Source organism: Alosa alosa, chromosome 9 (assembly GCF_017589495.1).
Source record: "Alosa alosa isolate M-15738 ecotype Scorff River chromosome 9, AALO_Geno_1.1, whole genome shotgun sequence".
Taxonomy (NCBI): Eukaryota; Metazoa; Chordata; class Actinopteri; order Clupeiformes; family Clupeidae; genus Alosa; species Alosa alosa.
Window position 1 is genome coordinate 2172167 of NC_063197.1, and position 27566 is coordinate 2199732.

General features: G+C 40.7%; 1 protein-coding gene across 1 annotated transcript in view; it reads left to right on the forward strand.

The window, feature by feature from the left end:
* The first annotated feature begins 3473 nt into the window (after positions 1–3473).
* acbd6 (acyl-CoA binding domain containing 6) overlaps positions 3474–27566 on the forward strand; it is a 105998-nt gene continuing 81905 nt past the window's right edge. Inside the window, exons 1-3 of the mRNA XM_048253029.1 lie at positions 3474–3923; positions 10988–11052; positions 18229–18325. Coding sequence (XP_048108986.1) covers positions 3648–3923; positions 10988–11052; positions 18229–18325 — 438 coding nt within the window. The 5' untranslated portion in view covers positions 3474–3647. The remainder of the gene's footprint in view (positions 3924–10987; positions 11053–18228; positions 18326–27566) is intronic.

Genomic DNA, 27566 nt, shown 5'->3' on the forward strand with positions numbered 1-27566 from the left:
GCGATTACAACCATTTTCCCACCTTGTCTCTGATAGAGGACCCCAGATAACAATTTCCTTTGGGCCGGATCCGCATAAAAGCCTTTAGATCCGCCTGTAGCGGACATACGGTATCTGTGGGCCAGATCTGCACCTGATAGAGGTTTCAGCTCTGCTAGCAATGCTGTTTTATCAGCGGTTTACAGATTTGTCCCAGGTCCAATTTCTGCAACTCAACTGGAAGTCAGGAGATATGCATTTAAAATACAAAACACTGATTTGGCCCAAACCTGGATTACGGATATGAGCCGAAGGACCAACGAAAAAATATCTTAATTTGCTGTTTACGTCATTGTTGGGGGTAACGTGTTACAAAGTACAATTCAAATTTCAGTAATTCGTTACAGTTACTGAATAACTGTAACGTCTATTCCTGCGTTACTCTTGATATCTCTACTATATTGACTTATTGTTTCCATAGGCATGCAGTGATTGCTTATTGAAAATATAGATTAGCCTAGACACATTATTTCATTGTAGAGATATGCGCAGCAGAGCACGCATTATCTCCTTGCACCCTCTCCCTCAAAAACAGGTTGGCTTCAGCCCGCACCTCCCCTACGCAAATCAAAACAGTGTCTTGTGCAAGAACTGTTCATGCAGACTACAACTGGCGTGGTGTAGCCTACACAACTTTGTTCAAAATTTTCTTCCATAGTCAAAGTTTATTTGATTGATTTTTTGAATGGCTCTCTTGGAAATAGCCATTGAATAAGCGGGATATATACACCTTGAGATACTCTCCATTTTTACCCAGTAAGCTAATGTCTCTCAGTAATCATGAATTAAGTTTAGCCTGACAACCCTTGGTTATCCTTGACACATTCATGTTCTCCCTTTCTGTTGGATCACTAGAAATATGTATACCTAAGTATTTAAAGGTGCCATGTGTAAGAATTGAGGTAAAAATATCAAAAAAATGAGCTACACGCATCAAAAGAATGAGAAGAAATAAGGGCGATGATGTAATTAAAAGAATGACAAGGTATAGTGCTGCAGAGATATCAACCTGAATTAGCATGCTAAATCACTAGCCACAGCCCGACAGGTGTATACTCTTTGGTTCAAGTACGCCCACAAGCCGTGCGAGTTATTCGTGTATTGCAGTTTGGCTGGCGGTTATGTTGCCCGCATACCGCCTCCCATGGCAGAAACTGGTATTATGACACCTGTCGGGCTGTGGCTAGTAATTTAGCATGCTAATACCTCAATTCTTACACATGGCACCTTTAACTGTAGATTTTATGGGATTGTTATAGGCTTCGGTTAGATTGCACTGGTGAATAGGCATTAACTGACACTTATTTAAATTCAATTACAGGCCAGAGGCTTTAGAGAAAGACTCGATCATCTTCAAAACTTTTGGTGTCTTGGCCAGATGCTTTATAAAAATAATTGTGTCATCTGCCAGCTGGCTAATTACAACTGGCAATCCTAAAACGTCAAGTGGGGCAATATTTGAGTTTTTTTATAAGAATAGAGAGCATTTCTGTGGCTATTATGAAAAGAAGGGGAGAAATAGGACAGCCTTGTTTGATTCCACGTCTGATATTAAAACGGGGTGAAGTGCCCCCTGGTAAGGAGATGGAGCTATTAGTATTGTTATAGGGAAGCTATAATATTTCTGAATTTATCACCAAAACCTAATAGTTTTAAACATTGAAAAATAAAAGGATGCTCAAATAGAGTCAAAGGCCTTGTAAAAGTCAAGAAATAACAAGAAGCCATCGTCCTAAATCAAGTGTTTGTAGTCTAGTACATCAAGTACCAAGCGAATGTTATTGTGGATAGATTCATAAAACCAGATTGGGAATCACTTATAATGTTGTGGATTTTCTTTTTAATCTGTTTGTAAACAAGAGTTATAATTTTATAGTCATTATTTAGTAAAGTAATTGGTCTACAATTATCTAGCAGTTTGGGGTCTTTGCCATTGGGAACCGTATGTAAGATTGTGGCCAAAACTGGTACTGCAATCACTTTCAAATTACTGTAGAGCGGTGTATCCCCTCCCCCTCCCCCCTGACTAGCAGAACTGGCACCCTGGATTCGAAACACTACTGACTTTGTGATTAGTAGATAGGTGGAGGGTGGCGCATCAGGCCAAAACACAACATGACAACATCAACATCAGTTGAGGGCTGCAACTTTACTTTTTAAATGACAATATCCTGGCCGGACTACTGTTGTCAGTGATATAAGTATTTGAAATGAACATGAATTCTTAATGTCTAGTGACTTTTAAGTTCTTTTAAGGTTTTTTTTACCCTGTTTCATGGTGGGGGGGAATGTCATAATATCTGTCGCTTCCTTTAAAGGTGAACTTGGCAACTATTTCAACGGAATAAACCCGTTTAGAAATCATTTGGCTGGTTAAATGACCTGTTCCGGGGAAAATGGTGACTTTCCCTCAAGGCCTAGCCGTCCCCAGGCGGAAAACCAACCTTGCAACATTGAGACTACCGTCCCGGAAAGAGAAGTGAGAAACAAGAAACTCGTTTTAAATCGTGTTTCTTACCTTGTAACATCCACATAATTCTGCCAAACTTATGCTAACCGTTCGCTAGCTTTTAAACAAGTCCATGTCCTTTATTGTTACCTTTTCCCACAGTTTGAAATAGCATAATGCACAATTTCTCCAGCAGAGGGGGAACTCCTGCCAAATTTCCCTTTAACATAAGAAGGAAATAGCCTGATAATCTAGAAAGATCTGAAGGGTCTGGCAAAGAACAATGTAATGGCCCAACTCGAGGGGCGGCAACAAGCATACATTTAAAAATCTCACTGCAAGCAATTGGATAACACTAGACCATGTTTACTCTGAATTATTTTGAACTTCGACGCAATCGGATAACACTACGACCAATGTGTACTGTCCTCCAACGTTGCAGCGCTGTCTTCATCAGTTTAGCTGGTTTCCCGGAATGTTGGGGTAAAAGTAACATGCATCATTGCCGGAGTGTCTCGCAGAGACAATTCCATTGTGCTCTCGCGAGAACTCTGGATTTCCAGGGTAAGAAGGGGGCCTTTAAGTGAATCCCAGAAGTGTTTATAAAAGTTGGCAGTAAGACCATCAGTTCCAGGAGATTTGTTTTAAACCTTCTACCGCTTTATCAAGTTCTTCAACAGCAAAGTCAGTCACACAATTCAGCAAAATCAATAGGCTATCTATAGGCCTATGAGGAATAAGATGCTGGATATTACTGAAGAAACAGTTTGCATCAGCACAAGAATTTGCAGATGAGTACAATTTCTGGTAGAAAGAATCCACTTCCTTTGTGATCACAACTGGATCTCTATCCCTCTCCATCTATTAGTAAAGATTTTATTGAGGCGTTGACATTCATGTATGCCTGTGGTGTTAGAATGACCCGGTTACACTCTAGGCCAGTGTGTGGCAGTAATTCACACACAATTTGGCCGTCTACCGGAAATAACAAGGAGAAGAAGAAGAAGTACTTCCTTGGATGTTTATTGAGGAATGCGATCAATTCAGTATTTTCAAATAATTGGAGCAGTAACAAGCGTACAACAAACGACAAGGCAGGCCAGTCGACTAGACGGTCCTAAACTGTAACGTTTGTAGAATAGCGTGTCTAAGTAACGTTATGGCATCTCGATCTCCATCATCATCTCCAGTCTCTGCAAGTGGCTCAGGTAACGTTACAGACCCTGCACGGCCTGATACGGGAGAGCCACTAGGTTCGGATTCCGATTCAGATGTCGATTTAGGACAATTTGACTGTGGTGGAACAGACTCGGGAGTTCGACTGGAAGGAACTGAACTGGAAAATGCTTTCGAAATAGCAGCGGAGCGACTTCAAGTTATAGTCCAAACGGCAAGCAGAGAACAGTTGCTGTACCTGTATGCTAGGTACAAACAGGTGACTAACGTTGGATAACATACTATTGTATATTGTTTGAGTTGTGTCATTTATTATAATAACAATAATAATTATTATTAATAATATTAATAATAATTAGTATTATTATATGAGCAGATGAACATGTGTCTCTTCTTATCCTTCGTACCATGGTCGTAACATTATCCACTATTGAGGTCACGGATAGGCTAAACGACGTGAAATTATAAAAAAAAATAACGTTGCTTGATATTGTTTAGCCTATTTTTCATTAGGTGCTGCAAAGATATTGCAACATAGGCTGCTACGTAGACGTTTTTCTGACCAACGGCGTCATTTGTTTCCCGCTTGAGTGTAGTCAGTGGTGCATGATGAAAAAAAGTATCCTCTGGTCAACGATGTGCACAGAGGGAGCAGAATCCAGGGGTGGATCCAGAGCCCGTCTACGGAGAGCCTGTTCACTCAAATAATTCCTATTAATGATGCTTTCACATAAGGCTCTATGCACGACTCCATTTTGGATTCGCTTACCATGGTATATCAACTTCCTGTTTATGTTAAAACATTGGCAAATATTATCTTCAGGACCTTGACTCATAGTATTGTAGATCGATTTTTGTGAAAATGTTGTGTAGCCTACCATTCCCTCCAGCAAAAAGGTAAAGGGTTTAAAATGTTCTTAACCTAATCAAGTAACTGATATTACTGAACTGGTTAAATAAGTGTTTCTAAACTGGTCTGGCCATGGCATGGCCGTTCTGGTGGGACATTTCAGCGGGGGGTCAGGGGGTCCTCCACCTTGATTTTTTTTTATGGACTAGACTCAATTTCCTGAATTCTGGTACATTTTAACAGGTTATTTAGATACTTTTATATAACAAAATAAAACTTAATTTAATGTCTAATTTGGAACCAGCTTTGTCCTAGAGTGCCAGCAATCTAGACCATTGTTAATGATTTTTGTATAGCCACAGCATATTCTGTGTTATAGCTATGAACACATACAATGGCTCGTTTAAAAGGTGAGACTTTAAGCTCTCAGTGGCTACAAACCGTGTATTTCTACACGCCTCTGTTCCTGAGAAATCCCTAAACAGTGGCTAGTTTTCATCAAAATCGCTGTTTTTTTTTTTTCTAGAAATGGAGATATAACGTCTTTCATGAAATATGAAGTGTTGCCTGTAAACTTTCCGGGAAGTGATCAGCGAGACCTGGCGAGACTGCCACCTAGTGATAGACACACGAAAATGGCCTGGTTTTGACCTGACGTGCATGCGTCACTGATTCGACCCAAAGCGGCAACCGAGTTATGGTAAAATGTCCAGATAAAATGTCCAGATTTTGCGTTTTCATGAGTTTTCGATCGTCATATATTTCATTTCCATTCATCACAGAGTTCCCAAAATCACATATAAGGTGTGTTAGAGTGTCTAGTTTCGTAATTAAAAAAAAAAGCTTAATACGTAAACGTTTTTGGCACTCAACGCATGGGAAGCCCGCAGTAAGCTACAATGCATGACTATGGTCCAGCTTATTATTTTAACCCTGTGTGGGTCTCAAAAAAATGCATCAAGTAATAAATGTGGTTTTCAACGCAGCCAGTTAACATGGGAGCCATCCCAATGGTTTCTTTTGTATTAGTTTAATTGTTCCTTTCAGGTCCATTTTGTGATTTGAGTTGCATTATGGAAAACATTTGTGCTTTTTACTCATTGTTGCTGCAATAATGTAACGCTGTTAGTGGTGATTTGAAGAAATTACTTCAACTTTGGGTTTGGGTCTGTAGGCTAACTTCCCATATGGTTTAGTCTTAAAACCAAAGTGCTGCTAATCTTATTTAGCTTATATTTTCATCTTTTGTTGTTTCCTGAACTTACCAGTCTTTAAAATTTTAGTACATCTGGAGTTCTGTTATTTTTTCTTTCAGCATGAAATTAAGAGAAATTTAAAATGTTGCTGCATGAAGCCTTGTCTTCCTTGGATCCTTAATTTTGGGGCACATGTTTTTCTGCAATGTGTCTGAGTGGTGTGATACAACTTGTACTTTCTTCTTTATACAGTGGTGTTCAACTGGATCTCTAAATACTGGTATTTTTTGGTATATTTTCCTTAGCTAGCGAGCATTGCAACCATAGCAACCAGACACTAGCTATAAGGCTTTCTGCACTGTAGAGATGTAAGAAGATACACTTGAGTAGTTTGATATAATATTTTGTTGCATTTAAATTCTGCCAATATGCATATGGTGATATACTCCTTATGCCATTTTAGTTTTCCTTTCAGAAGGTTATACAATTAAAATGTATTGCCTTACTTTCAGTGTCATAAGATTTGATAAATTGCAATACACAGTATATCATAAAAACTGAAAAAATGAATCGTTAGATTAATCGATGCATCGAAAAAATAATTGCTAGATTAATTGTTTAAAAAATAATTGTTTATCCCAGCCCTAGATGTGATGTACTGTAGGCCTACTGTTTAATACATGGGATCACAAGAGTGGCCTCCGAATCAGACGTTTCAGCGATTTCACTCAGATTCTCAAAGATATAATACTGTCGCGATCGAGGCGCCTGTCCCATACCTCAAGTTTTTTGGGGTAAGGTAGGTGCTTGTCTTTGCCTTGTAGCTGGAGTTTTAACTCATTGAGCTTTCCAAATATATCGCTAAGATGGGCCAGCTTCGTCAAGAAATGTTCATTAGTGAACGTGCTTGCAGATTCAAACATGGCCTACTGCTCAGCCGTGGCCTACTGGTTAGCACTCCTGACCTGTAACCGGAGGGTTGCCGGTTCGAACCCCAACCAGTAGGCACGGCTGAAGTGCCCTTGAGCAAGGCACCTAACCCCTCACTGCTCCCCGAGCGCCGCTGTTGATGCAGGCAGCTCACTACGCCGGGATTAGTGTGTGCTTCACCTCACTGTGTGTGTTCACTGTGTGCTGTGTGTGTTTCACTAATTCACGGATTGGGATAAATGCAGAGACCAAATTTCCCTCACGGGATCAAAAGAGTATATATACTTATACTTATATGCGCTCTTCCTCCAAGAAGAGGCGACTCGGAGCTCAAACACTCGCGACAGCACTTCCTCGGGAAAGCCACCTTGCCTCGCTGTGAAACAGTACAGCCTTTTGGTCAGCTTCCATCTCCTCGCAAAGTGCGGAGAATAGACGCGCTTTTAAGGGCCGGGTCTTGATGAAATTCACCACTCATAACCTCGTTCAAAATCTCATTCAGGTCGGGACTAACTAAGCTGCCTTGACACGAGCGCTTCCCTATGAATAACACAATGCGTCCATTGCGCATCGGGTGCTACCTGGGCCTAGGCTTCAGATAAAAAAAATAATTAACTAAATAAAAATAATAAAAACTCCTGTTTTTCACGTCAGTTCGCGCCTCACAGTTTGAGAAACGCTGGCTTAGAGCACCTTTAACAACTTGCAATCAACTGCACTTGTGCTCTCTCACTGACTGCAGCAACTTCAATGGAACCTCTTCTCTGTGTCTCTCTCCATTGAACTGGATAGCTCACTTTTCTCTTCCCCACTTTCTTTCCCTTCTTTTTCTTCACTTCATCCCTTAAACTATCTCTCTATTAACATCCAATAAACTATCTACCTATGCACATCCATTAATTCACTATTAAATAATTTAAACTACTCTACTATTGAACTGTTCAGCCATTCCAACTGTCAGTTGTCATCAACTATGACTCCCGCCAACTGTTTCCTCTGCCCACAACTGTTTCCAAATAAAAGTTTGTTTTGCATTTTCATGCACTGGTAATTCCTCGGAATTACATTTTCTAGTTTGCCTTGTCGTTGTAAATACTTCTCATGGCTTGAGTCCCTCCCTCTGTACGCACTTCATACACTTTTGTTTTGGAGCCTAAGGACTAGCAACATGCTAAGACTATCTCCAAAGAGCTGTATCTACTAACCAGGTAATGTTTCACGATTAACGCGAGATGCATCCAGGTCGAAGAGACTTTAAGTTGCAAGGCTGGTTTTCCGCTGTGGGTTGCTAAACAGCTATGCTCTATGGCTATACTAGGTGAACGATTCTCCTATTACAAGTTTGTTCATTCATCATTGACCAGAATGATGATGTAGGTAATTTTTATTTAATAATTGAGCAGTCCTAGTAGGTGTCCTCCCTCTCATTTGCATTATTTTGCTATTGGAGTCTAATGGCCTCCATTCTCCCTTAGGCTGTTGTATTATTGCACTAGATTGAAAATGATTAGAATGCCAGAACAAATTTGGTGGCACAGCAACTCTGGTTTGTGTTTCCACATAACGCATAACAGTATATTGGCAGCATAATACAAACCTGATTTCCAGACTCACTACTTTGTTTCACTTTGTGAAGAGAGTCTGGACTCTCACAATTAGGAAACGTTTCCAACTTTAGCATCGTAACAGGTGTAGACTTTGGTTAAGATGGACCAGTGATTTCAAAGGGAAATGCATTGATCAGGCATTACTAACATTACTTCCTACTTCACCTCTCCTTTACAAACTGATAATAAACCACATTGGCACTCACAAAACAATGTATTTAGGCCCATCTTTGCTGTACAAAAATAAAGAAAAACACATTTTTCCAACTGCAATTGTTTTGTTAGCAGGTAGTGTACTGTTTACTGTTTCACTTTCACACCATCTCCTCTTGTCACTGATTGGTTCGGCATTCCTGTTATTTGAGGGAAATGCTAGACCGCTACCGCTGAGAGTATCTCAGTGAAATGAAAATTAAAAGAAATGCTAGGCAAACGGGGCCTGTTTAGCAGAACACAGCCTTTCAATGTAAGTGTGAATGGGACTAGAGTGACCCCTTAATAGTACCTAATTATGACGGTCAAATAACTTGGCAACTCTGTACTGTTTGTTGTTGTACTGTTGAATAATGTGCCATCTGTCTAAATTTGGATATCAAAAGCACAGGGATAATATATTGCATAAATATTTGGACATTATATACTGATTGGCTCTTATGTCGGTATCTGATTGAGAACATGGTGATGCTTTTTCAAGGTTTATTTATTTATTGCGACTGGACTAACTAAATCAGACCATTTAATGTTGACCTGTATGTATTTAACATGCATAGGATGGATCTTATTCAACAGCCTATGATTATTGTAATGAAATTGCAACTGTGCTGTGGCACAACAGACTTTTGTCATTTGTATTATAGGCTGGAGTGAATACCCTATTTAAAAATATATACATTTGAAAAGGCAACACCCCCAACCCACAAAAATAAACGTCCTCACCTAAGTAGGCCCTTCTGTAAAAGACAGCCTACTTTCTTCCATCAAATGAGAAAGAAGAAAGTAACTCCATGTGTATTAGAGTTTTATAGGTTAAAGAAGGCTTTGTCACCTGTAGAGCAGTGTCATTATATTGTCACATCAAAAAAACTGCAATTTCTATATAACCTTGAGCACAGAATTGAGGACACAGATATATGGCAGTGTGTTGAGTCATTCACAAAACATAAATTAATCAGATTAAGTCAGATTAAACATTAAAGATGAGTAGATAATGGAAGTAATAAATAAATAAATATGAAAATGTTGCCTTTTTTCTCTTAAAGCAACTGTGTGCCACTTTTGAGGTATGCTTTTATCAGGCAGCTTAGTTGTGGTACCATCATCAAATATATATTGATGGTGTACGGTGATGTAAGGTGATGAAAGACAAACACATTTGACGTTCCCATCCAGGATATGCACTTTGTAATTCTGTGTGACATTGCTGACTATATTGCCAATAGACACCAGTTAGCAAGCTTCTAGCACTGCCGGTGAAGTTTTGCATGAGAGTCATTCCGTGTCAAATCAGATAAGGTTGTAGCTTCACAGTCTCAGATTTTGTTCTAACTTTGTCTATTTCATCAGTGGGTCCTAAAACCAAGACCTGTGAAATATTTCTGTGCAAATCTTCTGCCTTCATATCTTTCACACCTTGAAATTCTTTAATTTTTACAGCTTGAAAAACACATGCCATGTTTCGCCATTAATATCTTGACAAATATTTTCCCTAGCCTCCTCAACTTTTCTAGGGTGGAAGACCAACTCATAATAAGTATGTGTAAACAATTTAAAGTCTGTACTAAATGTCTCCTGACTTTCGAAAGGGCCCTAGATTTAGGAAAAATATGCATTAAGTGTGATATTGAGGGTATTAAAATACTGTTTTTTCCCATTTGATATCAGTCACTATTTCATCTTCAGATACATCAATGTATTAATGTTTTCCCACAATTTGAAGTCTCCACAACAAATGACCATAATAATAATAAGGATAAAACAAGGTGTGTGCGTATTTTTGTATATGGATAGTTATTGTACCAAAGTCCCATTCACAAATGAAATGCATGTAGTTACAGGTGTTTTAAGAACACCAAAATAAACATTTACAATAAACAATAGATTTTAGTGCCCCCTCAGGTGAAACACAGCATAGCATTTTGCTCCTTTAACAAGGCATTAACTCCTTTGGGATGAAGAAGAACTTAACATATTCTTTACACTACGCTCACACCAGTTGAAGAGATGACTAGCTATTCAAACCAATAAAAGAACAATTACTCTTACTGAGAACATGTTTGTCTTCCATTCTACAAAGTTTGGTCAGGCTAGGAATAATACTTTTTAAGATATGAATGTCCAAATATGGCCTCCAAGATGAGGTCTTTTAGAGAGTGTAAACAATCAAGGGCAAAAATAATACAATACAAAAAAGCTTTGAAAACAATAGAATTGAACAAAAATATTTACAGGTTTTAGTTATGGAAACTAAACATTGTGTAGACAAACTTTGAGGAAAATCTGAGTCGTTCTGCAACCATTTTCCTGGATTGTGTCTGATTTGACACGAAATGACAAGACTTAAGGCACTAGCTCACTAGCTCTAGACCAAAACTCACATAGTGCTCTTTTGAAGGTAATGTAATGAACTCCTTGCATTTTACCTGCTGCCATTCAATTACACAATCCAACATTGTCATAGATGACTGGTATTATGCTTAAAACTGTTTATTTACTCATGCCATCTTGTGATATGCCTATACAGGTCAAGAATGGGAAATGTGATGCAGCAAAACCTGGCTTTTTCGATTTTGAGGGCCAGCGGAAATGGTAAGTCACTCTGCAGATTAAATGTACAGTATGTATATACAGTATGCTGTTCTTCCCTACATTCAATGTTACATTTTGCACTCCATTTCTTCAAGTCTGTCCACTTCATATATGCAATAAGACTTAGCATCAGTTATGCTTTAGTTTATGTTGTGAGTCGCTTTGGATAAAAGCGTTTGCTAAATACCATAACCATAGTACTTACTTTTCCTGCACTTATCTGTAAATAATACTGTGTATAGGGCTGGGATGGTAACTGCATTACCGCAATACCACGGTCACACGATGCCTACCGCGGGTCTGAGCTCGTCACCATTATCACTGCAAAAAAAATAAAAATAAAATAAAACATTCCTGTGAAACGTTGGCCTGCATATAGTGTGTAATGTCGGGATGTGTTATGCGAGGGATCATCTTATGATATGGATTCAAGGTTTTCTAAACAAAACTTCAAAACTTATCTTTTGCGCAAAACCCTATCTTTTGCGTGTTGGGGATCGCAATGTTCCATGACATAACAACATTCCATTTGTGTTTACTACTAGGCCTATATGCGAGAGTAGGGGAGAACCGGCACAAATAACACTTTTATATTTTCTCAGTTCAAACTTGATTTACACAAAGACGATATACTTGAAAGCTGTGACATTTGGCCAGAAACAGAATTTGTCCAGAGTTTGTTCAAAATTTAAATTCACATCGACATGTACCTTTACAACCTTGATGCAGCCATTAAAAACTCCAGTACACTTGTAACAGTAACAATTAAATTGGGAAAGGACCGGTTCATGACAAAGCCGTATCTTACACGTTAAAAACAGATATCGATACATATTGCTTAATTTTTACACCCTTACTATATTTGGTGTTCAGTTGTGAAAATTAGTAAACAAATTCATGTTAAATTGCAAGTGAGCAATACACCAAAGAACTCCTTATCACAGAATACTCACTGTCTCACTCACTCACACACACACACACACACACACACACACACACACACACACACACACACACACACACTCACTCACACTCTCCCTGTGTTAGGTTGCCTCACCAAATAGGTCTATCCCAGACATAATTATTATAGGTTATTTGGTAGTAATGGTAAATGCTGCACAAATCTACATTTATATCCTATTACTCAATTGATCGATGCAATAATCGATAGAATACTCGATTAAAAAAATAATTGATGGCTGCAGCCCTTGCTGTGTGTGTGTGTGTGTGTGTGTGTGTGTGTGTGTGTCCGTGTGTGTGTCCGTGTGTGTGCCCATGTATGAGTGTTTGTGTGTGTTTGTCCTGCCTTTTATCTCAGCAGAAAGAACATTTCAACATCTCAATGTCTCAACATTCCCTACCGGCAACCCTTTGCTCAATACATCTACAGGCTGATTCACTAAATGTACACATACAGTTAAGAACAAAATTATTCATACCCCTGGCAAATATTGATTTAAAGTTGATTTTCTCTTGACTAATATCTTTTTTATGACTGAAAATGACACTGCCACATCACAAAAGGTTGTAAGACAATGTGGTAGAAGCAAGTGGCAGCCCATAGAACACCTGGCTAAAAAGTGCTGAAATTTGGCAGAAAGTTTCGGGACACGGCACTGACCACTCACGCTCATTTACGGCTCTCTAAACCCAGCCGTATAGCGCCACCAGGTCAAAACTGGTCAAAATTTGGCCGAAAATTGAACCCCTGGGTCGAAAGTTATGAAATTCGGCGCACTGATTCAGGACCGTCCCGTGATAACTCTCACCAATACAGAGATCTATGCCCAACACTCTAGCGCCACCAATGGGTCAAAACTGGACTCGCATTCATGCATGATCATTGATCAGTGCGATATTCACACATCAGGCACTGTTGGAATCCTTGGACTGACCTGAGTTCAGTGACCCCTATTAAGTCACTTTCCGCTATATTGGACGTCCAACATATTGGATTTAGTCCAAACTCCGAGTCGCACAAACGATACTTGTCAGATTTTTCAATTTCAAGTTTGTTTGCCCAAATATCAATATGGCGACGAAGCCGCCAAACAGGAAGTGGACTAACATCTCGGTTACTCTTTTTGAGTTAACATAACAAAACTTGATACCATTAGTCAGGACACTGTCCCAATAACTCACAGCAATTTTTATGCATATTCATTGAACGCTCTAGCGCCACCACCAGTTCAATGTTGGACATGCATTCATGCGCGTGATCCTTGACTCTTTTGTCTGATTTGCACAATTGAGGTAGCGTCTGAATTCTTGGACCATCCCGAGATCAGACCCCTATTGCATCACTTTCCGCCATTTTGGACCTCTGCCTTAATGTATTTAGTCCAAACTATACGAAAAGTTTCAGTTGTTACAAATTTCATCCGATTTTCACGGAATTTGGCGAAGATGATCTGCAGACCGACCCGCACAAATGATACTCAAGTTTATTTGCCCGTGACAGCCAATCACACATGGCGACGATGCCGCCTAACAGGAAGTGGGCTAACATCTCGGCAATGCTTTAATGTATGAAGTCCAAACTTGGTATAAGGACCTGTTACCTGATCATGATAACACACTAGGAAATTGGCATCATTTGGCCTCTATAAGGGGCACTGCAATACAGGGAGTGAGCCTGTATCTCAGCAACGCTTTGATGTATGAAGTACAAACTTAATACAGGGACAAAGTAGCTGATTGTGAGCATATGCAAGGAAAGTGGTCTCATTTGGCCTCTAGGGGTGCTGTAATAAAGAAAGTGAGCTCAAATATCAGCAACTCTTTGGTGTATGAAGTCCAAACTTGGTAGAGGGACATGGTAGCTGATTGTGAGGGCGCACAAGGACATTGGTGCAATTTGGCCTCTAGGAGCACTGTTACAAAGTAAATGAGCTTATTTCTCAGCCGTTCTTCATCCAATTGCCATCAAACTTGCTGTGAGTGCCTGCTAATGCCATGGCAACGCCATTCCTCCTAGCACACTGCTAGGCCCCCACATGTGCTGTGTGGGAGGGGGAGTGGCTAGCGGCGAAAGCCAATGTGTGTTTCTTTTACCGATGTATTTAACAATATCTTTTGCATTTCTTATTCAAACAGCATCAAATTTGGCATGCCCGTAGCAAGACACCTGCTAAGTTTGAAATCAGTCTGACAAATGGTCAGCGAGACATGCGTGACACACAGACGCTTCTTGCTTTTATAGATAGATAGATGTCTCAAACAATTTCATTAAATAATCAGGAACAAAAACTTTAGGTAAATAACATAAACAAACATTGTCTAATAACAAGCAAATATTAGATCTACAAAAATGACAAGACACCAGTATAACAAAGATCAACAAAATGCTTTAACATGCTTAACAAAACTATTTAAACTTTACAAGAAATTCAATGCATTTTACAATCATACAACATACTGTATATAATTTCATTGTATTTTTGTACTACGCATAAGGTAATACACTGCCGTTCAAAAGTTTGGCTTCAATTTCCATTCCACTCCATTATAGACAGAATACCAGCTGAGATAAGTTGCATTGTTTTTTTTTTAATCAGGGCAGCAGTTTTCAGTTTACATTATGAACTTACATTATTGCAAAAGGGTTCTCCAATGTTTTCAGTTAGCCTTTTAAAATTATATGAAATTAGTGAACAGAATGCCTTTGGAACATTGGATGAATGGTTGCTGATCGTGGGCATCTGTGTACCGTATTCCAGACTATAAGTCACACTTTTTTTCATAGTTTGGCTGGTCCTGCAACTTATAGTCAGGTGCGACTTATATATGAAAATATATATAATTGAACAATATATGTTAATTCATATTAACTGATAGCCTGGCTAGCGCCACCACTTCTCAATGAGACGTAGGTCTGGGAACCAAACGTTCATTTTCTTGTATTTGAAAAAAATACCCAGATCCGTTTATTGGGTGCCACGGATGTCTATCAAATGCGTCTGTGCATAGCTCATCATCGTCTTGCTTTCCCCCCTGTTCTGTGATTGGTTCCCTATCTGAGGCAAAAATTAGGGCGGTAGTTTCCAGGCTGCCTTAGCAGCGTGAATCAAATCGCGCGCAAGGCAGCATGGGAACACCCAGGCTAATTAACTGATATAAAACCTACATGAAACATTACCGTCTACAGTCGCGAGAGAGCGCTCTAGGCTTGTGGAATGAGATCGGGACCTTCTGACATCAACGCAATTGATTCGGCCACCATATTGGATTTAAAGTGCCCATATTATGAAAAAATCACTTTTTCTGGGATTTGATGTGTTATTGTTTGTCTCTGGTGCTTTCACGCACATACAAACTTGGGGGAAAAAAATCGTACAAACGTGAATAAAAGGCACAAAATAAGGTTGGTGTAAGAGTTATCTGTTTGTTCATGGGATTCATTCTAATCCCATCACTTACATATTTCCTACAACTAGGTGAGATAGCTAAGCTTATGTTGTAGGCTACTGAAGTTCCACTGTTAGATAGCTAGCTAGCAAGCTAACCGTTTTACATAGAGATTATGGTAAGTGTTAGCTACGGGCTAACTTCGTCCTCTCAACACTGGGGTAGAGCTGCTATTGGAAACAAATTAGGTTGGTAGTGTACATAGTTTCGGCATAAGTCAGTTACACATTTCTTCATAACCATTGTGTGGAGGAATGGAGGCATTTGCTGATTTGGCACGAATGGCCCTAGTAACAGTTAATGGAGTGGGGCGTGGGTAAGTGATCAGCAGCTCATTAATATGCAATGAGCAGCAGAAACCGCACACTTTGATAGGGACTGAAAAAAGTGTAATAGAGGTAGGTAAGAATCTTTTCCTACAAGCTATTTCCAGCAAACAACTTCAGAAACATGTTTTCTGGAACTCATAGATCTATTTTAACTTGTTGAAAAATAGTCATAATATGGGCACTTTAATCAAAAACACGAAAAAGTTTTCACAGGTTACACATTTAATCTGATCTTCACCAAAATTTGGCACAGACCATCTTCAGACTATGCTTTATTAATGCATTGCTTTCTGGAACGATTGACAAAGGCATTCGTAACAGTCAATCGAAATTGGTGGTGAAGCCGCCAAACAGGAAGTGAGCTCATATCTCAGCAGCCCTTTCATGTATCATAACCAAACTTAGTACATAGACTCATGACCCCATCAGGAAGACGCTCAAACATTTTGGTGACCTTTGGTCTCTAGGAGGCGGTGCAATTAGCAAAATTGGATTTTGGCCTGTAGCTGCTGTATTTGTATTATTCCGCCATGGAAGTCTATGGCAGCCCATAGAACCGTCTGGTAAAAAGTTGTGAAATTTGGCACATTGATTGAGGACAGCTCCATGATTAATTTCACTAAGTTTTATGTAGGCACCTCTAGCGCTCTAGCGCCACCAACAGGTCAAAGTTGGACACGCGTTCATGCACGTCAAGTTGTGTTATTGCGTATTCATTGAAAGCGTTTGCGTGTCACAGCCAATCGAATTTGATGGTGAAGCCGCCAAACACGAAGTGAGCTCATATATCAGCAACCCTTGCATGCATCATAACCAAACGGCCAATTATGTCAGCAATAATGTCCATTATATCAAGAAAAAATACTTTGTCTCATGATTGTTTTGCATTCATGTTACCTGAAGCATGTTGGTAGAAATATCTATTCAAAAGCACAGTTGATCTGTGCATGCCATGACCAACGTTGATTCTTTGATATGTTCATTATGTTGGGCTGCTATTACATTAGAATTGTATCCAAAAGTTAGATACTATGTAGAAATGTGCTGTAATTTCAAAACAAAACCCCTTCGGCCACATAACCAGGGGTGGCCAGAGTTTATGTTGAGGTGGCCGATCTAAAGTTAAGAGCTCAACATGCTTCTGCGTCAACTCCAGGCATAGCTACGCTGCCACTACTACGGCGCTGTGACCATTTTATGGTTCTGCGTCGGGTTGCTTTGCATCGCAGTGCATTTCATCGCTATATCGCTCGGTGTCGCATGTGTCTGCGTCACATATTTCATATTAATCTGGTTCATGAGTCATTATTTTAATCTACTATAGGCATTTATGTTATGTTGAGGCAGAGACAGGACAACAAGGTGACATTTGTGGTGTGCAGACTTGAGCAGGTGAGATAAAAATTGCCCTGTAGCCCAGAATTGGAGCCACGCCCAATAATTGTTGACTAATCAAAAAATGATGTACGTATCAGACTGGTCTACTGCCTTGGTAGAATGGAATTGGTGAGTCTTCAATAATCCGTTTTCCTTCAGCTAAGCATTTACAACAACATGATGCCGATTGAAACGTATTCTACTCAGATAGCTAGGTGGCTAACAGGCTCATAATTCACTTTTAATTGCAAACAGAAATGTCAAGCCAGCTACATGTCATTACATGCTTGCATTTCCAAAGTAATGAAGGCTGCTTATAACAACATAATACTATGCATAGTATTGATAACATTGTGCTATCAATGTGGCTTAAACCAGTGTTTTTCAACCACTGTGCCGGGGCACACTAGTGTGCCGTGAGAGATCATCAGGTGTGCCGCAGAAAATTACCCAAATGTCACTCACTGGTCCAGAAAAGCAACTGTTGCATCAAAGAATTTATAACCACATGCTCTCATTGATTGTATGATTGCACTATTTGTGGTATGCAGGCATTGTACAACAGGGGCCCCATACCCAGTATTCACAGAATCATCACATGTCCAGTTCATAACAACAATTCAATTAGATATAGTCACCTACAAATGAAATAGAGGGCGCTTGTTTTATTGAGCAGGTCTTGCATAGAAGCCATAATAAGTCCATATCTGTATTATTTTAAGTTTTAGGCTATGGTATGTTTATTTTTTCTTCACACAGGATGTTAGTGTGCTGTGGGACATTTTAAGTGTGACATGATATGGGGAGACATGGAATGACTGCGCAGTTTAGAGAACTGACTACTGATAGACGCCACTTTGTCCGTTAAAAATTAAGTAAAGATGTCCGCTATGATGTAGGTACCTGGAGGATGAGGTTGAGTAGAGTTTTGAAATCTGTCATCACAACATTCTTTAAACACACGCCATATTTGGAAACATTTGTCAAATCCTTCAGCCCGCAACTTGGGGCGCTTTGCACAATCTTGTAGCAATATTTTAATTTGTATTCATTTCTTTTTCAGGCAGGCATGGAAGCAATTGGGCGACATGAATGCTGAGCAGGCTATGCAAGAATATGTTTCATGTGTGAAGTCTCTGGACCCAGACCACAGTTGGAAGGTAAAGTTTGGTGAAGTCAGTAGGTGTAAATATAAACCCTCATGTTGACAATAAAACAGGCAATTGAAAAATGAACTAAAAACTTAGCTAGCTCGTTCTCTGGCCCAGCAACACGAGCCCCCCGGGGCTGACGACGACGGTCACGTCTTGGACTTGGGCTTGGACGAGAACCGCCAGTCCGATGACGAGCAGTCTGATCTGCCGGGCGCCCAAGGATCTCCTTCGGCAAATGAGGAGGGCAAAGTGGATAATTCCTTTTTCGCATTGTATCGCCGGGCAGCTTGGAAGCTGGAAGTGGAGTGGCCGCCCGCCCCCCCAGCCCAGAGACCTACCAGTAGGGCTGGGACGGTATGGATGTTTTCTTACCGCGGTTGGAAAGCAAGAAATTACAGCAGTTTTGCGCTATACCGCCCCCCCAAATAAATAAATAAATCTGTGAGTTATGGATTATGAATTTTGTGCCACCATCACAACCAGTTAAACTTTACACAGCCGCAGCAACTTCAAAGATCACTGGACCAAATGCTTCAGACATGAAAGAAATCAGCAGTTTATCAACAAGGCTATCACGATTTTAGAACTGTTACATTCATGACACTTATGCTACAACGGTAGGCTACTGCACATTTTAATGGCTGCGTCAGGTTGTAACAAAGGTAGGTTCTTTTTCAATTTTCATGGAGTAAACATGTATGACTCCTTTCTGGACAAATTTCACAGCTTTCACGTTTAACAGATTTGTGTAAAACGGGTTTGAATGGAGAGAATAGAAAAGTGTTACGATTGTGCCAGTTCTCCCTACACTCGCATAGTAAACATTTTTGACATTTTCCTTATCTAGCCTACAGCAAGCGCACACAACAACAATAACAATTAAAGTGTTCTCGTTGACTGAAATGGAGGGAGATCGGTGATTTTGTTTGATATTGACATGGCTACGCACCGCTAATGTAACAATATTGTGCAGGCTACGGTTATGGAGACAAGTGAGGTGGAAAGTTATATAAATTACTCAGATAGACCTACAATATTACATTTTGAAAATGAACGAACTAAAATAAAATACATTTTAATTAAATACTCATTAATTATTTTCAAAAGCTGAGCTGCATCAGAGGGATCAAAGAGCCGCAGGCGGCTCCGGAGCTGCGGGTGTCCGACCCCTAGTCTATGGCGATTGAGCTATCTACCTTTTCACCTCCTCCGTTTTCCTCTGAGGAACAAGAAAGATTTTGTTGTGCCCAGTGCAGGCATTACGTGCATACATAACTCGTACACAAGGTTTTGGCGATGTGACCAACTTTTTGTCTGCTTCGCTAATCCGGTGCAGGGCAAGGCACTGTCTAAACAGCGGCTTTCACTGGATTGTGCAGGCCATTACACTGGCTTATGGCGCCAAGGGCCTTTCTCTGCCCATGAAGTTGCCATCCCTCTAGTTGAGTGGGCACGCAACCCCTCAGGCAGGTTTGCTCTGCGACATAGTCAGCTTCCCCACATACTTTTATACGCTACTACTGCCTGGACGTTGTGGCCCCTTTAGTGGCCTCCTCAGTCCTTTCTTATGCAGCTGGGCGTTGAGATGGCCTTAGACCGAGGCTGTGTGGGGCGTGTATATAGGTACCATAGTATCTGTGTTGTACTGAGTGAATCGATCGAAAGGGAACGATAAGTTATGCATACAACTACTGTTCCCTGAGGGAGAGGAACAAGGTACAACACTACGTTGCCCCGCTCAGCTTCAGTTGCTCGGTGAAGAGCACTGGGTTGAACTGGGGAGTGACAGTGGTGACTTGGGTTATATACTCTGAGGGTGGGGCCTCCCACATCACCACACGTCTTGCCTTTCAAGCTTTAAAAAAAATGAGAGGTGTCTTCCTCGTTCCTCTCCCTCAGGGAACAGTAGTTATATGCAGGGTAGGAATTTCACGGTGGCCACGATGGCCATGGCCGTGAGGCCCCTTTTGAAAATCAGAGGTTTACAGGCCACGGTGGCCTTGGTGCCCCCTTCTTTCAATATTCTGCTTTGCGTCCTACTAATAGTGATTTTTATTTAGCCTGTGGCCTGTCAAAATAATCTTAACATTCACAGCGCAAATTAATTTAGTCTTTTACGCAGTGGAGAAAGTGACAGCGCAAGAAAGAAAGTGCTTCCAAATTCACCCATTTATCTCAGTTGAACTACTCGCAAAGTAGCCTATTCATCACACATTTCATTTCATATGAAAGAGCTTTTTCTCAGCTTTTAAACGATGTTACCCGATAATTGCTGAGTTGAACGGTTTGCGAGAAAAGTAAATAATATAATTCAATTTAATCATACATTCTACTGAAGGTTTTGCGTCCCATGATCTCCCAACCCATTCATCTCGGTGGAATACTTCACGAACCCTTCTTTTAACACACGACAAACCATATCTCAGAATAAACAGCATACCTTACCGAACACAAAGGTGTAAAGCAGTCCCCTGTACAGTTAGCCGTTCCAGAGTAATCCAGTTTTGAATTTGCAGTAAATTTCGACATGCATGGATGTCTCCAAATTTGGGCTTTAAGTTTTACAATGTGTTTAAATTGTTCCACATGATTTTCATAACGGGCAAAATACAAAATAAATGTTACAAATATCGCCTAGATATTGGTAAATCAGAGGACAGCTGACTGAGTTTTGAAATGCTAAGCATGCGTCTAGGCTATTTGAGTTTCTTAAAGCTGAGCTGTGGTTAAATTGTTCAATACATGATTTTATAACAGGCCAAATATAAAATAAATGTTGTGTGTATATATATATATATATATATATATATATATATATATATATATATATATATATATATATATAGATATATATAGATATAGATATATATATAATATATATAGCCTAGATATCTGTAAATATTAGATGATCAGATGATTTACAGTTCTATGTAATATGTCATGTTTCATACAGTGATGCAGGTCTACTGCAGTGAATAGGCTAAATAAAACTTTGATAATTTTTATAGCCTACTACTGTATAGTTAACTTTGGCCTTGGTGCCCTGACGTGGCCTTTGTGCCCCCACCAAATATGCCCAACCAGGGGCGTGCAGAGACCTTTGAAGGGGCAGGGGCTAAAATTTTAAAAAGGGCACATGGAACAAAATTTTCAGAAAACGTGTTAACTTTATTTAACACATTTTTTCATTTCTCTCCTTGGTTCTGAAAATTCAATAGGAGTGCATGTACTTTAGGCCTACTGTAGCCAGGGCACAGACAGATAGGTCTTTTCATTTTTCATTAAGCTATTGTCTACACAGAGATCATAGGCTATAAGGCTACATCTTATTGATTAAATTCAAAGCTAATTTTAACAGCCTAGAAATCTAGACGCACCCTAGCGGCAGCAAATATGTTATTGCCTAGTCTGGCTTGTCAGGCTATAATTTTAATGTTTATCACAGTGAACTACCATTAGCAAGCTGGTGTCTTGCAGATTCACGTGCTGTGCATGTGGCCACTGAGTGAAATGACGCGTAATGTAGCCTACTGTAAACAGAGAACGACGTGTGGAGTTGGGTTAGTTAAACAACTACAGTAGCCTATGTCGTCAGCTTATGACGATTTAGACAAGGTTTGCCTACTCTGTTTTATGAACTAGGTCTACTAACCTACTATAACATAGTAACCTAAACAGAATATGTTATGAACGTTCAGCCTTAGATTTTCGAAGCTGCCAGGTTATTGAAATGGATGGACCATGACATGGTTAAAACGGGTTTGATGGCCTACTTCATTAAACATGAAACAATTTTAAACATTTTATTCTCTATCTCTAAGCTGAATACTATTGCATGTTCAGATAGGCTAACTGCCAAGTGACCTTACCGTGCTCCCAAACATCTCCTGCAGCCCTGTGCCTGCGTGCACCTTCTGAGAGTTCACTGAATGTATGACGTCACGGATTGGTGGCCGCAAGGCATTTCAATTAACACAGAAAATGGTTATTTTTGTCAATTTCTAATTTCACAAACTATTAATGAGACATTTTAGTGAATATTCACGTTGGAACTAGCGGAAGTATTACAAATTTTAAAAAGAAAAAACGGGTCTTGTCAAAAGGGCACTTGGACATCAAAGGGGCAAAAGGGCAGGTGCTAGAGCCCCTGTAGCCCCCCTTCTCTGCACGTGCCTGTGCCCAACTGAAGGCCAAGTGGCCTTGCCCCCAGAATGGTGAAATTCCAAGCCTGGTGATATGCATAACTTAATGTTTGTGAATAGGTCTTAGTGAGTTAGGAGTCTTCCAGAATTGGTCTTGGACGGATGCAATAAAGACATGATCTGCATGTCCATCAGACGTCTAATGAAGTCTAATGTTTAGTGGGTAATCTCTTGTTTAATTGTTTGCACCCAGAATGCATTGCAACACCACAAAAATACATAATACATAACTTTCCGTACATATATACATTTGCATTTCTGTGTACTTGTAACAGTTTGAATATTAATCTCCTATCATGACAATTAGACAATAATTATAAGGAAGATTTACACATCATAGCTGTGGCAATCATGGTTATGTCGGGTATATAGCATACAGAACCCTTTCTGAATTAATATTGTCTGTAAGCTCCACAGATCGTGGCAGGACATTGAATTGACTATAAGCTTATTGCAAGATTATGAGGACTTATGTGACTTGTATATGACTTGACTTATGTTACTGGTACCGATTAGAAGTACATGACGTCTGATTGACATGGTGGGGCTTAGATGGTGCTGCAAGGTATCTCATCTTTTTCTACATGACCTGTATAAACATGGATTGGCTTTTCGCCAAGTGCTGCCCTATCTTTTTTATATGACCTTTACAACTGGTGCTGGCTAGGCATTGAACTCGGCTTCATTCAAGGATTCCAATGGTACCTCATTTTTGAAAATCGGACATACTGGTCAAAAGTTACATGCACACACCTTCACAGACACAGACAGCCCAGCCCATCCCATCCCAGCTTCATAATTGACCGTTTGCAAAAGCCACGCCCCCTAGTTATTGTTACTACTATTGTTACCCGTCAAAACTCAGACCGGAGTTGACTAGAACTTCAATGGTAGCAGCAGAGAATGTCTAATGAGGGCTCTGGTAGCAGATAAAACTGTCTGTAAAAGTTACAGCACAAGAGGCTCTTTTAGAGAGTCACAGACCTGATTTCATTTACAATCTGTCGAAAGACTCCAGTATGACATGGAGACCCATGTATAAAACTTCATATCTAGCTTTGTTGGGTGACCAACTTAAACGGGAGGCGAGTGTGATTCACTGATCACATTAATACACAGGATTAGATGTTAAAATCCCTTGTGCCAAAATCCAAGGTAAAAACACATTCAGAAGCCCCTACTCAAATTAACTTTTAAAAAGCACGCTACCCACAAATCTGCCAACAAATGGTCACAAACACAAGACAAATGGCCCATCCAACAGCAGTATATAGTATGCGGCATGTCATTGGGGTTATCAAGTGGGCACCCTCATTCACCGATGTTTCGTTAAGTCAGGCCCACGACACCTCACCTCTTTATATTAGCATATAGCTGTGCTAGACAGACTTCCATGTTACAAGAACAATGGGCCATATTATGTAAGGAAGGATACAAGGAAGTTTATTGTCACATGCATATAGTTACTGGAAGTAAGAAATGCAGTGAAATTATGTGTGGTGTCAGCCTATTTGTGCATTAATGGGGGTAAAAAGTGCAGTAGAAGAGGGGTTTAGTAGATTAAGTGGCAAGGGCTGCATAAAAAAGGTGGGGGAGGATTGGGATTGGGTGGGGGGCACCAACAAGGAGCACCCAAGAGCAACAGGGGCAAGGAAAAACTCCCTTACCAAGGAAGAAACCTTGGGCAGATCCACGAACATGGTGCTGCCAAAAAACAGAAACATAGACTACATCGCAGAGCCACTTCAACTTTATTAATTTATGGTGAATAAATGTTACACTACTGTGCACAGCCCCATGCTTCTCTGACGTGACAAATCTAGCATGTTAGCAGCGGTTAGCTAGCTATGTGTTAGTTATCTACAAGTCTCCTCCAAGTGACAATCATTTTATACACAATGGTGGCAATGCTGAAAACAATTAACATCCTTATTTATCTTACTTACATTGAGTTGAATGTGTGGCTTAATCCACAGATATGGTGGAGCACTGTTTCGTTATGGTTTGCTAAGGAGTAACCCTTTGCTTAAAATAGTGTAGAGCTGGGAAGAGCGAATTTAATCTAATTTAACATAATTACAGAAAACTTAATCAAGATTGAAAGGAATTATTCTGTGTATCGGTGTTCCGTTAATCCCACATGTCATTTGACTGTCCTTTTCAACTCATGACTATAAAATCTCATAAAACCGGACAAAAATCAAGGCTCCCAAATACATTTCTATGGATCCGTAAGGTGAAGTTGACGGGCCATGTCTGCCTGCATGCAGCTACTGGACTGCCTGCGTTCGATGGGCAGGGTTTTGCAAATGGTCAATTAGGCAGCTGCCAGATGGCTTAGAACTCTGCCAGGTGCAAGAAATCAACTCTAGCAGTAGTAGCTGTGATGTCATAGAGGGTCAGCATTCCGCCATTCATTTCAATGGGGCCAAAAAAACGAGACTAACACAACGGGAATAACGCAAAAACGACGAGGTAGTCACACCATTTATACAAGCATACTACACAGGTTCGGGCCTGAATTTTTGGAGTTGGAGCCGTGTCGATACTGTAGCTCAAACGCTCAAGGATCAGTAGCGTACACAAAAAGTGGGTGAACGGGAATAAGAAAACTTAAGAAGAAGAATAGTGGGCTTGCTGGATCGAACCCACTAATAAAGGTGGGATAGGTTAGTGCAATTGTCCGGGGGTGGGGAGGGGTTCTGTTGAGGGGCAAAAATGTTTTAGTCTTAGTGTCTAATGTCTTAGTTTGTGTAGCTGCAGGGAAGAAGCTTCTTCTGAACCTGCTGGGAGACCTGTAACACAGAGGGGAGTGGGGTGAACAGTCTGTGGTTTGGGTGAGAACAGTCTTTGATGATGCTGCGCTTATACAAGCATTGTTTTCCCTGGATGGTCTCGATGGAGGGGAGTGAGGAACCGGTGATGCGTTGGGCGGTTTTCACCACCCTCTGCAGTGCTTTCCGGTCGGAGGCAGAGCAGTTGCCATACCATACTGTGACAAAGTTGGTGAGGATGCTCTCGATGGTGCAGTGGTAGAAGTTCACCAGGATCTGAGGAGACAGGTGGGCCTTCTTTAATCTCCTCCTCTATCTCCCAAACATTCTCAAAGTGCATAGATGCGGTCTCCCGAGACAGGACGATCTCGGGCATCCACGTATAGAATATTTTGGACGTTTGGATGTTGATGACCACAATGATCATACAGCAGCACCTGACGCCACACTCAGTCACCTCAGCCACCTCGGCTTACAGGTGAACTGGTAAAAATGCACCCTCACTCCCATTCAACAGCTGGCATTCATTGTTGGATCACTCAGAAGGCAAGCGGACACACTGGCCTTTATTGACCATTTCAGCAAAGGACACGCTGTCATTGTACACTGATGTCTAAGGCTGTTGTGTCTGCTCGCCACAGCATCAGCAGCAATTCCACTTGGCAGTTTACAAGCTCCAAGCTTGGCTGAACAGTCACCCTATCCGCCCTTCTCGGGACAGAGACAGTCGACTCAGACTGGGCAGTCAGTGCTGGAAAGTGGCAGCCTTCTGGCGTTCCCTAAACTCATTGTGCACAGGTCTGCCCAGGGGGAAGTGAGTGAGACGTGGGAGAGAACTGCTTTTGTGGGCACACAAATATTTGTTATCACTATGTGCAAAACATTTGCCAGGTGCTGACCTGTTTTCCAGAGGTCGGCTACAGCCTAGTGGCACCTACACCCCACAGTTGTGGCAAGCATTTGGAAACAATTCAGTGCTGCCCAGGTCATCCTGTTTGTATCACAAGAGACAATCCACTGCAGCTGTGGTTCTTGATTCACAACCCATTGCTTGGAATAGATGTGCTTGCACACACATGGCCGCAGTACATTTCCTCCACCAGTGCTCATCCCGACTCTTCTGGATAGTGTGTGGATGGACAAGTCTCATTCTGGTCGTAAAACTACATAGAGTGCAAGGACCCCGTGTACAGGGGTGGTCTACACACTTAAATGAAGGGTATTTTGAAAACGATTGTGAACCACTAATGTGTCCCATTGAATCAGTGCTTACATTCCTACAGCATCTAGTAGAGCTTAGGCGTTCTGCATTCACACTCAAAGTCTACCTGGCTGCCATTCCAGCCTGGCACTCAGGTTGGAGTGGCATGATGCCAGGGAAACACCCCCTCGTATCCCGCTTCCTAAAAGACTCACCACCTGCAGCCAACGATCGCCACATCAATTCCCCCGTGGAACCTCACGGTGGTGCTAAAAGCTCTCTCTAGTGTGCCCTTTGAGTCCCTGAATGAGATTGAGGTCAAGCTGCTGTCGTTGCAAATGGCCCTCCTTCTTGCCCAGACTTTGGTCAAGCAAGTGAGTGATTTAACAGCCCTGCCAGTGAACCCCTTGTGGTGTCAAATCCACATTAAATAATACAACATCAAAAGAAGCCCGCACACCGTGGATGTATACTGCAGATGATGGCTTTAATGCACTCCGGAGCATTAGTGAAGCAAGTAAGTAAGTGAAAGCAAAGTAAGAAAGTGAGCAGTGAGCAAAGTGAGCTAAGTAAGATAACATCCTCTGGCTGTTGTCCAGCCTTTATACCCCTTCAAGTCATCCCAGACAAGACACTCTATGTTTACAGATAACTGACCAAGTAATATATGGTACTTCACCTTTGCCCTCTCATCCTGTTATTCATACATTCTTTAGGTTTTGCCATTCTTTAGGTTTTGCTTACATTTCCTGGCACCAAACCTTGTCTATGCCATTTTCTGCCAGGCCTGCTCTTTCACTTAAACCAGTCTTCCTTTCCCACACTGAACATACTACAGACTTCAGTTTCACAAAACAATGATATTATACAGAATAAAGATACTACATAAAAGTTATATAAACTAAAGGATATATGTCAATAAAGACCACGACACCCTCACTCTGCTGATGATATTCTCTATGGCACTATGCACTAGGTAAACTGCTTGTGCAGTATTAATTGACTCATTTCATTGTCAAAGCATGTGTGCGAGAGTACTCCGCTACTGGCCTCATTGACAGATGCGAATG